The sequence below is a fragment of the Melozone crissalis genome, unplaced genomic scaffold (genome assembly GCF_028551555.1).
Source record: "Melozone crissalis strain CALT ecotype California unplaced genomic scaffold, PUWL_Pcris_2 ptg000013l_1, whole genome shotgun sequence".
In the NCBI taxonomy this organism is placed as follows: domain Eukaryota; kingdom Metazoa; phylum Chordata; class Aves; order Passeriformes; family Passerellidae; genus Melozone; species Melozone crissalis.
Genome location: NW_026535791.1, coordinates 62,190,859 through 62,202,950, shown reverse-complemented (window position 1 = coordinate 62,202,950; position 12,092 = coordinate 62,190,859). Strand labels below are relative to the sequence as shown.

The 12,092-nt window shown below is 49.1% G+C and overlaps 1 protein-coding gene across 1 annotated transcript; it reads right to left on the bottom strand.

Annotated features, from left to right (window-relative positions):
* Positions 1-1,514: 1,514 nt before the first annotated feature.
* Positions 1,515-10,700, bottom strand: LOC128934563 (organic solute transporter subunit alpha-like). Its single transcript, XM_054272243.1, has 8 exons — positions 10,622-10,700; positions 9,085-9,236; positions 8,893-8,966; positions 7,417-7,575; positions 4,685-4,796; positions 3,653-3,799; positions 2,182-2,287; positions 1,515-1,702 (listed from the first exon to the last, which is right to left on the bottom strand). Exons 1-8 carry the CDS (start codon positions 10,698-10,700, stop codon positions 1,515-1,517), a joined length of 1,017 nt encoding a protein of 338 aa, XP_054128218.1.
* Positions 10,701-12,092: the final 1,392 nt, after the last annotated feature.

Genomic DNA, 12,092 nt, shown 5'->3' with positions numbered 1-12,092 from the left:
TGCTGTGTGCTGGAGTGGGTCCAGAGAAGGGCCACAGAAATGATGGGAGGGCTGGAGCACTTCAGCCTATGAGGACAGGCTGAGGGAGATGGGACTGCTCAGCCTAGAGAGCAGAAGGCTCAGGGAAGAGGCCACCTTGTTGTGGCCTTCCAGTACCCAAAGGGGACTGCAAGAAACATGGGGACATCCTTTTTGTTCTATTGCAGGGCCTGTTGCAATAGGACAAGGGATAAAGGTTAAAACTACAAGAGCATGGATTTAGACTAGATATAAGGAAGACTTTTCTATAGTAAGAGGTGTAAAATAATGGAATGGGTGGCCCACAGAGGTGGCAGGTGCTCTGTCCCTGGAAACATTCAAGGTCAGGCTGGATGGGGCTCTGAGCAGCCTGATCCAGGTGAAAATGTCCTGCTCACTGCAGGGGCTTGGACTGGATGTCCTTTAAAGGTCTCTTCCAACCCAAAGTGTCCTGTGACTCCAATCTGCCTGGCTTTGTTCTCTTGTCCTGCTCTGGACACACTCCAGCACCTCAATGTCCTCTTTGTCATCAGGGGCCCAAACCTGAACAAAAGATTTGAGCTGTGGCCTCACCAGGGGGACAGCCCTGCCCTGGACCTGCTGGCCACACTCTTGATCCAGGCCAGGTGCCACTGACCCTCCTGGCTGCCTGGGGACACGCTGGCTCCTGTCCAGCTGGCTGGTGACCAGCACCCCAACAGCCCTTCCAATGACCCCCATCCTCACTGTTAGTGCAGGGACCCTGAGTGTCATTATCCCCATCTACCAAGCAGAGAACCAAAGCACCACACGGCATCACAGACCAGAGACATCCCAGACTCTCCTACTTTCCTTTTCCAGGCCAGTGACAGAGAACCTGCTGTCTGCAGGAAGGACACCTGACATATTTACAAACAGTAACTGTGTATTTACCAATTTAGGAGGTGAATTGACTAGGAATGTGAAAAGTCTTGCCCTAGAGACGTCATTGTTTCTGTAGGTGAAGAGCCCACATGGGTTTGGGGATTTCAGAACAAACATGAGATTGTATTTACTGATCAGAATTAGCTATGGTGAGCTCGTGGTGTAGAGTGAGAGATGATCTGTTGTCATGGAGGAAGCATGGTAAAATGCTGTGTTGGACATATGACAGCAATCCAGGGTGAAATAAGCTTTTTTAAAAGTCAAGAAAGATGAAAAATAATTACTCTGAATTAACTCTAAATCATAGCCATTCTAATAGCTAAAAAATAAAAAAAAATCGTATTGTAAGACAGGTTGGCACCATCAAGTGCTCAGTAACAGTACAAAATGGTATAAAATCTTAGTAAATTACATGGTGTGAAAACCCTCACACCATGTCCACATGGCTGGAGAATCAGCAGGATTATCTTTACTGGTCTTTCAGTACTGCAGCTCACAGGCACTCATGCCATGCTCTGACATGGACAGGGGCTATTTTTGGTGCAAGAAGTTCCTGAAGCTGATCTTACAGCTCCTGCATTACAGGAGCACTTCTAAACCTTTGGCAATGCATCTTGCACAGCTGCACCATTGAGGATAACCTCAGGACTCCGCTTCTTGTCCCCAGGTTCCTCAGCCACGCACTCCGGAGGCTCCAGGTCGTGGTATTTCCTCCGATAGAACACCCTGGAGATTACAGTTATCAGAAACATTTCCATGATGAGCAGCTGCTGGGCAATGTCTGCCAAAAAAAGAAAAAATTATATAAAGAAAAGCCCCCCAAAAGGGGAAATTACTATCAGACAAAAAAAGAATAATTGGCTTATTAATTTTCACCTGTGCAAAAGGAACAAACTCTCTCATCCTGCCTCTGTGTCTCTCACCTGAGCAATGACATCAGTTACAGAATTCCAGTATTGCCCATCAATAAGAATACAATAAATTATGCATCCAAAATATAAGAGATTTAACAGTAATCATGCATGTTGATTTCTTTTCCTCTCATTTCTGATTCCAGCTCTTCTCATTATCAAGTTGTTCTCTACAATCATGACAGCTATGAAACTTTTGTTACTGTTTTTAAACTAAAATTGAGATTCTCCAAAAGCTAGTGACACCATGAAATTTGTATTTTGGGAAAACACCAGAGATTGCCATCAGCAACAATGAACTGGTACTTTTATAAGTCAGTGAAGAACATTCTTCCCCCAGAAAACTTACAAGATCCTCTGGCTGTAGAGGAGAGTGGTGGAGCACAGGGAATGATTTTTTGTGTAGCGAATATGTTGATAATAGTGGTCTGCAGGTGGTTCAGAATGACAATAAACTGCACCAGAAACAGAAAACAAATGCCTTAGCTACCAGAAAGGGGTTTACAGTTCACACAACAATTCTGCTTTGATAACAGAACCTCCTTTGCCTCATTCCTCCTTGCTTGCCCTCCCTTTCCCCCCACCTGCCAGCAGGGTGCTGCCATTCTGCAGAATTCATCTTAAGGTCAGGATGATATTGCTCTGAATAGGAACATTAAATTAATCCTCGACTTGAAAAGCATTTCCTCTCAGGCCTTCATTTGGGAGGTACATTATACACAGACCTCACAGCAGGGATTTCAAATAATACTAAGTCCTGAATAATAGGTAACAATGTTTAAAAAATGACAGTTAATTTGACCCATAAGCTTATGTTCTTCCTTAGTGGAAAAAAGACTCAAAGAACATTTTTCCTGTTATCTCCTCTTTTTGCCACGGCAGGGAGATGTTGTGGTCCCCAAATTATGAGACTGGCTCTGCCAGAAGGTATGAGGGACTCTTCACAGCTCGAGTTCATGAGCCACCACTTGCTCATCCTATTCCATTGAGCCAGACCTTTGCTGCTGCCATGGAGTTGTCCAAGTGTCTCTGTGGCTGCTGGTGGAACTGCTTGAGTCTAAACCCTCACATCAACACAGTTTGCCATCCCAAACCTGAATTCACCCTAACACAGCTTTGCAGGTGTGACCATCCTGTTTGCTGCCTTTATTAGTGCTTAATAATTTACCCAACTCAGTGCACCAGCCTTGATGCATGCCCTGTTCAAGGAGGAGACATTTCCAAGGATTCTGCTGGGCTCTATTCCGAGTTATGTGGAAGAGGGTGGCCTTGTCCCTGTGCTTTTTCAATCTAACCTATGTGGTTCTGGTCCTTACTGTTTAATGATTTGCAGCCAGTATTTTCAGTATTATCTAAATCTAAAGTGCAGGATGGCCAAGAAAAATACTGTTAAAACAGCATAATGTGGAATGCTGGACAATTCAAACAACAGCTGCCTGCACAATGCAACATCTCCTCTCTGAGGTACACACCAGCATTTGAATATTGCATTTCAGGATACCACAGATACAAAGCTTCCTTCAAGCCCCACAGAAAGTGCTGTTGTGATTTCAGTGGTCTAAAGATAGACAGATTTTACATGGCTTTCACATCTCCAGCACTCCTGAGACTAGAGGTGAATTGGCTCAAAGTAAAACTGAGCAGCAGCCAAGGAGAGTGCTTGAAAGGGATGCAGCTTTAACCAGGTAAAAATATGGCTTTGCACAGTGTATTTAATGGGAAAAAGTACCATAATTTTTCGGGAAAGGAGCAAGAACAAGAAAGGCAGAGTAGTATCAGCAGTTAAGAGAAATGCTTCCCAGAAATATTAAAGTTCTCACCTGATAAAGAGCAAACTTTGGGATAATGTTCTTACACTTAAGGAGAATCCTAACTTTTCGAAACATGATTCCTACTGCCCACAGAGCACAAAGGGTGAGGGCACCAATGAAGCAGCTGATCCACAGTGCAGGTCCTTTGGGAGACACCTGAGAAAAAATCCCACAACCTTTCTTCAGTGTTTCCAGGAAGAAGCTGTGAACTGGATGTTGTTAAAATGCATTTTTCTACCTGCATCAAAGCTGGTGGCAGCAGCAGTTGCTGGGTTTTGCATGGGGAGCTGCCCAATACCAACTGGAGCACTGGCACAGGCTCTGTGGGCAGGCACCAACACAGGGACATGTCCAGCCTGGGGAGGTGACACAACCCTCAGTGCTGCAATGGCCAGCCATGGAGTGTTTGCCTTTTCAGAGACCCCAGCAGCACCTGGCAATGCTCAACAGCTCATGAGAGCAGGTTCAGCCTGACATCTCAGGTGGGTCCTTCGTTTCATACCATGAAACAACAACAAAAATATTGCTTTTAGTCTGAGTTATGCAAGAGGTGCCAAATTATTATCAGATACAGATTTCTCCATCAGCTTGCAGGTTGCATGGTACAAAGCAGAAGTACAGTACTATCTTTTCATTTTGCACAGATATGAAAATCACCATGTCTTACTGAAAAACACAGAATTAGGCTTCCTGTTAACATGCCAGTACATACACTTATTTCTTAAGGCTGTACCTTACAAAACACAGGGCAGGTACATCCCACAGAGCAACTTGCAGTCCTGCTATTCTAACCACACCAGCTGGGAAATGTATAATCTGATGCCCAATCCCCTCTGATGCCCAATTTCTTTCCAAGAGAGCTGAGGAAGGCAGAAATCAAGGATGTCAGGAAATTACATGCTTCAGGTGTCAAAAGAATACAGTAAGGACTCACTTGGAAATGGTCCCAGATGTCACAGTTTAGTTGTAGGCTAAGATAGTTACATCAGCCCTGAAACCTATGGATTTTGAGGACCTTCTCTGATTAAAATGGTTACTTACATTGTAAAGAACATAATTGCCATTAGTCCAAAGCACTATTGATAAAAATACGAGCACAGGCCGAAAGACAGCAAACTGAAAGGTGCCCAGCTTCAGCCAAAAGAGGGTTTGCCTGAATTAAAAAAGAGGCAACACAAAATTAGATAGGCCAAGATGTATTAGCAACCTTAATAACATTTTCTGGATTCTGTCAACTGCAGAACTTTTCCACTCCTGTAGCATGTGGCTAAAATCTGGGGAGGAACAGCTTCAAGATTAGAAAATATTTCCAAGAATTTCCCAGTGTTTATTTGAAAAAGTCTCTACAAAAATAGTACTTTTCCTGCTCTGCAGCAAGTACATACTAACCAAGGCTGGGCAAAACATGATGTCTTTCTCTGCCCTGAAGCCAACCAGGGAGACAGGAGCTGCACAACTGGTTCCTGAACAATGATGTATTTGCTCTTGCCTTGTTGCCTTATTATTGCAGCCCTCCCATGAAATTGGACAAATCAGCCTGTTCAGCCACTTCCTAGTCCTGTGGTAGATGAAAAAAGGGGATCACACAGCCCTAGGTGAAAGGACTGGTGGTTCCTCAGTGCATCTTGAAGAGCACCATGTAAGATCTGGGCTTGCCCCTCTGTGGTCCAACAGAAGGAAGGGACAGCCCCTAACTTGGCAAATTGCACAAGGCTGGCAGGAGAGCTCAGGATTCCTTCACTTTGTCACTGTAAAGTGGGTCCAGAGCACCCCTGTAGCCTGGCCAGGACTCCTTCACCTCTGTCACTGTAAAGTGGGTCCAGGGCACACCTGTAGCCTGGCCAGCCAGCTCTGCAGCCCACCAGGAGAGGGGCAGATGAACTTTCTAACATAGGGCATGGAAGCTGACTGACCTGAGCTCTCCTTCAGATTTCACAGGTGAAGCTGCAGCTGCTACAGCTGCCTCATGTTTCAGTCTGTTATTACTGTGCATTATTTCTCATATTTTCAGTGTTGTTTTCACTGGGGTTCTTTGGGCCCTGACATCAGAGATGTCTCACAGACAGCAGGCTGCCATTTATGTGTTAAAGGATACAGCTATGAACGAGGGATTACAGGAATTGCTCAATGAATATAGCTGGTAACCACAGGATTATCAACAGCACAAACCCATGTGGAAAGACCTGCAATGGGCCAGTGTGTGCCTTCTCAAAGATTTATTATTCCCAGAGAGCTTTAAAGAATCATACATATGACAAAGAGTGCAGTCACTGCAATGCCATGAGCTGCTTCCCTTGTTAACACAGGCCCACCTTTACTGATCACCAGATCTCTCCTGCCACATCTCTCCCTGTGCATGGATTGTCACACTGCCTCATCTGTACCTTGTTGTTTTCCCCAGGACTGCAGATGTATATTGTTTTTTTTAAAGAATGAATCCCTCCCTTGGGATAGCTCCCTGTTTCCCCATACATACCTATGGAAGGAATGTGAGACTGACTTTTCTCTCTCATAGCTTGCCAATATCTTTTTTTTTTTTAAAGGTACCCTGCACTGGGAAAAGGCTGGAGGTTAGAAGCAGAGAGCAGATGGGTTTCCAGTGGTACAGACACTGGAGAAGGAGGCCTAAGCCCTCTGCAGAGCAAAAAGCCTGGGTTTTTTTATCCCAACAGAGAGCTGTCCTTCCTGCCAGCAGTAGCAGGCACTGTGTAGCCCCTGAAGTGAGTCCATATTAGCTGACATCATCCTGCACAAGCTGCCACTGGGCTGAACAACAGCAAGGCAGAGTAGGGGATCCTCTCCCAAGCTCCCAGCTGCTACAACCTATACTCCATTAAAATAAAATTATGGAAACTAAAGTTTGAATTCTAATACCCAATGAGGCAGTTTAAGGAAAAAATATGGTAGTGAAAAATTAGAATTTTTGAAAATGCATCAGAAACCACTATGCTGTGTTCTGTTGGCTGCTTTTCTTTAAGCAGATTGTACAATCCCCTAGGACACTCAAGTCCACACCCTCACAAAAAGGTTTCTTTTCAGTCCCTCAGGTTTTGCCTGTAATGAGAGAAACAGTCCCATCCTCTATGCCAGTAGGAAAGCTCAGGGAAACACAGGAGGTTTCCAGGCTGTGGAGAGCTGTGTGAGTGAGGGGGTGGCACTGACCAGAGGAGGCAGTGCCAAAGGAGGACAGGTTTATGTTACAGCATGTTGGCTCCTGGAGCTCTCCATCCTCACCCCACTTCTCAAAGATGCTTTAATACTAAGTTTAGGAGAAGAAAACGTCTGCTTTTGCTTCACCAGACAATGCCATTTCATTGAGAACAAAGCTTTACAAGAATTACATCTACTTTCTGTTGTAAAAATTATTTTAACCTCAAGTAGTTTTAAAGTCAAAATCAGAATGAAACATTTCCATTTTATTAAAGTGAGAGAAATTTTCTATCAAGAGAAGCTCCATTTGACAATTCTGCTTGTGAAAAATACCCAATCTCGAGACATTTGTTCCCTTCTGGAATGAAAGGAAACTGAAATGTCAATTATCAGATTTTCTAGAGTAGAAATTTCTCCACCCACACACCTCTGCATTATAGAAACTGAATAAATTAGTGGTGGTGTACAGCCCCAGAGTGAGGATGCTGTTTAAAATAAACAGTTTGAGACGTCTTGAGACTGACTTTTGGGAAGCTTTGCTGTGAGCCTGGCCCTGCCGAGCTGGCTGAGTTCCAGCAGCCGTTTCCAAGCTCCTTAAGGGGAATCCTGAGGGGGTGGCTCACCTGGTGATGGGCACACGAGGGAGGCAGAGGCAGCAGCAGCAGCAGGGGCCGGTGGTGATGGTGAAGTGACCATTTTCAAAGCGTCTGAGCAGCACCTTCTGCCCTCCACACTCTTTGATCATCATCATCAGGAATTTGTGGATAACTATGGCAAAAAATCTAGGAGAGGGAGAGAAACTTGTTTGTGTGTCTCATATGCCTGTGCAGGGCAGGGCCACCTCCTGTACAGGGTTTTTACAGCTTGTGCTTCCCAATCAACAAAAGCTCTAGCTCTATCTTTGAGATACCTTCTGCTTTCCATCACCTTGGAGGAGCAGAACTGCCCTACCCTCACTGAAGGAGGAATGAACTGAGGCACAGAGCAGGTGTGGAATTTCCCAAAGCTGCTCTGGTGAGCAGAGTCGCTGTTAAAGCACAGGCTTTCCTGGCCCCTTCATTCCCCATAAGTTATCTAGTTCTCACTAGTCTGGACCTTTTAGAACAAGTCCTCTTGCTCCTCAAACGTGGCTTTCAACCAGCAAACATGGCCGGGTTCACATAAATAGCTATCGCTGAATGTGCTGGCCTGGGCAGGGTGTGGTTCCTCTGCAGACAAAGCTCCGACTGCTGCAACCCCACCTCTCCCTCCCTCCCCAGCTGCAGAGTCTCAACCCTACCCGGGAACTGCAGATTGTGCCACCAAACATGGAAACCCAATCAATAAAAGAGGTCCTCTGCTGCACTGCCTGCAGCTTGGGCAAGGGAGGAGAGGGAATTTAAACACGCTTGAAGTGCCACAGGACTGGATTGTTGGAGGTTTCTGGCAATCTGCACTCCCTGCACACACTGGCACATGCCAGCAGTATTCCCCACGGCTGTGTTGTCCCTCCTCTGTTACTCTGTTACTCAGCTCCAGGTGTGGAGTGCTCAGGGCCATGGCACACCCCCACTCAGTCCTGCCCACCAGGGCTGTGCCATCACCCCCAGAAGGCAGGGAGCACATTTCTCCCTTCTTCTCTCTGCACGCCAGAGCTGTCATGCTCACACATAAAGTGCTTTCATCAGGACAACTGTGGAACATTTTTACCCTGATGTGCTCACTGGGAGCTCACTTGGCACCATTAATAAGAGACCTCCATGGCTCATCATTGGTAAAAGTGCAGGGAAGGAGTCACAGGCCAGACTCTCGTTCCACATGGCATGCAGAGAGAGGAAAGACAGACTGCTGCTCCAAGGAGACTGTCAGTGCAAGGAATCAATTACATGTGAGTCACAGATCCTTCACACTGACATTCCCACACTGGGGGACTGGAGCACTGGGAACTGTTTCAGCATTTTCCACCTCCCAGGAAAGAGCTGCCAAGAGATTTCAATTCAAACAAAGAAATTACTGAATTGTTAAATTTACAGAATGACTGTGTTACCAAGAGCCGCAGATGTTGAAAGGGAAGAAATTCAGGGTTTGGAGCAACACCTAGACACAAGCAGAACACTCACATTCCTGCTGTGAAGTCTGTGAACATTGTTGAGCGAGGAACCCACATGCCAATGCATGAAGTAGTGGAGATCACCTACAAAGAAAAGGGAGGAAGGTTGTATGAAGGCCAAAGAGCTCATGTGGCCCCTGTGGATTTTCAGGGAAGCCTAATTTTCAGCATTGAATTTTATCTCCTTTCCGTGTTAGCTTACAGGCGCTGCAGCATTAATCCAAATTATGATTGATCTTTTGGAGGAGGGGATTTTCCTGTAGATGTAGACTGCTTCCTCTATAAACACCAGAATGGCAATGAGCGTCATCAGAGTCAAGGTTGCAAAGAGAAATCTCCCTGGAAGGTCAAGGCCTGCAGAGACAGAAAAGCAAACAGTTCTGATTTATTTCATGAACTTCTCAAATATTAATGTAACAACACCATCTCTGAGGGGCTTCTTTGCCTTATTCCTGCAGATACTTGCACTCATCCCTAGTTACACAGGCAGACACTGACTCCACAGAACCATTCAAATACTGAAGTTCATGACTAAATCTTTCCAGGATCCACAGACAGCAGGCAGTAAGAATACGCCTTCACCTTCTGAAAGCATTATGCAATAGTGCCTTTCAGAAAGGGGGAGTTCCAGGACAAATATCCTTAGATGAATGTAAATATGTAGCAGAAATAAATACATAATCTGGGAACTTTTCCAGGCAGGCTACCAGCAAACATGTATTCACTCAGTATTAGTTCTCTGCTTCCATCATATGCTCATAGGCATGTTACAAGTAACTTCCTTAGGCAGGAAAACTTACTAGAAGCTCGGTGGAATTTTGTAGGGCACACCAGCAATGTAAGGAAAAGTCCCTGATATCCCAAGCCCGAGATAAAACTTGGTGTCTTCACCAAAATCTTTATTGCTTCTCCCTTAAACATTTCAATATTTACCCACAGATTATAGGTTTTATCATTGACAGTGAGTATGGGTATGAAGTTTGACCCACAGCTGACAGCTGAACGGCATTTTCTCCCAAGGGATTTGTTTCCAGAGGCAGAAAAAGGCACCACATGGTTAATTCAGGAGAAGTTCAGGCTCATCATCCGTACTAACTCCTGCCGGACCCGCAGCCTATCTGAAAGCAAAGCAGAGCCTCTGCCGCAGCCTCTTTAATCCAACCTGCTTCAAAAAACCCCGGCACTTCCACACTTGGCTGCGGGCGGGGCAGTGCACGTCTCAGTGACATCTCCACTCCTTGAATCTCACCGGAGGGAGCCCGAGGCCCGGCGCGGCTCCCGGGGCCGGTTCAGCGCTCGGTTCCCGCCGCAGCCCCGCTCTGAGCCAGCCCAGCCGAGCCCGGGCTGGGGCCGTGCTGAGCTCCCGCCCTGCCCGGGGCCTGCTCGGGCCCCAGACAGGCGGAGCATCGGCCGGGACAGGCGGGTGCCGGCCTCCGAACGGGGATTTCCTCGCCGGGGAAGAACGGCGAAGGGGCACAGGCAGGGACAGGGATAGGGACAGGGTACAGAGGATGGGCAGGGACAGGGGCACAGGCAGCGACAGCGGCAGAGGGACAGACAGGGAGAGGGGCAGAGGCAGGGACAGGGGGACGGACACAGGCAGGGACAGCAGCAGGGACAGGGACAGGGTCAGGGCCAGCCCCCGCCATCCCGCCGCGGTGGGTGCTGAAGGCGCTGCGGGGCAGGGGCCGCCCCGGCTGTCCGGCGGGCAGCCCCCTCTCCTCCCGCCCCACACTTACTCCGGAGAAGCTCCTCCGAGTAGGGCGGCTCGCTGGAGCCGCAGGCCGGGTGCAGGGTCCCGTTGGCCTCGCCCTCCATGGCTGCGCGGAGCCCCGGCCGTGCCGGGCTGGGGTCGGTGCGTGCCCGGCCGAGTGCGGGCGAAGCGCGGCGGGTGCCCGCGGCCGGGCCCGGTTAATGATTACCCCGGGCCGGGGCGGGCACGGACCGAGCCCGTGCTGCCTCCTGGCGCCCGGCACGGCGGCACGGGCAGCGCCGAGCCCGAGACAGTGCATAGCCCGGGGCAGAGCCGAGCCCGGGACAGTGCATAGCCCGGGGCAGAGCCGAGCCCGGGACAGTGCATAGCCCGGGGTAGAGCCGAGCCCGGGACAGTGCTGAGCCCGGGCAGCGCCGAGCCCGGGACAGTGCTGAGCCCGGGACAGTGCTGAGCCCGGGACAGTGCTGAGCCCGGGCAGTGCATAACCCGGGACAGTGCATAGCCCGGGACAGTGCATAGCCCGGACAGTGCATAGCTCGGGGCAGTGCATAGCCGGGACAGTACATAGCCCGGGACAGTACATAGCCCGGGCAGTGCACAGCCCGGGACAATGCATGGCCCGGACAGTGCAGAGCCCGGGCAGTACATAGCCCGGGCAGTGCATAACCCGGGACAGTACATAGCCCGGGACAGTGCATAGCCCGGGACAGTGCACAGCCCGGATAGTGCATAGCCCGGGGCAGCGCCGAGCCCTGGCAGCGCGGCCAACCCGCGGCCTCCCCGCCTGGCACGGGCCCGGCTGTTCCCGGTGGTCCCCGTGTCTCTGCCCCGCCTTTGTGCAGCTGCTTGCGGCACCCAGCCGGTCCTGCCCGGGCCCACATTCACAGCCCCAGCGTGTCGGGGCACCTGGAGCCGGGTCTCCGCAGCCGAGGGCCGCTGGAGCAGCCCGGGGGGATGACAGGGATGCCCAGGGCTGTGTCCGCCCTCGCTCCAGCCCCAGGGCACGGGCAGAAGATGCTCTGTGAGTGGGACAGGTGTTTGAGGGACTCTTCATGGAGCCTTTCACCAAAGGCTCCCCGATCCACTTGGCTGCAACGAGGTGAGATGCTGAAGGGGAGCGCAGGGAGGGCAGGAATGTACCGAGAGATTCTTCTCTTTCCCTCTGCTGGAAGGATTCTTTCTGGAGCCCGAGCGCTTTCAGGCTGTTTCCAGGAAATGAGAATGAGTACTGCAATGATGGGATTTGGTGACCCACCAGGTTGTTCAGGATACTCGGGCTGAAAGCTGGCCAACCCTAATGGTGACTGCCTGGGTGACAAAGCGACAGGGACACGCTGTAACAATGAGCACAGAGGGTGTCTGGGGAAAGGAGGACAGTCCTGATCACCTATGCAGTGATAAACTATTGCCACTCATGAAAAAGATCCTGGGGCCACTGTGGACAGTCTTCAAAAATGACAGCAAGAATAACCATGGGACAAAATGCAAAGGACTGT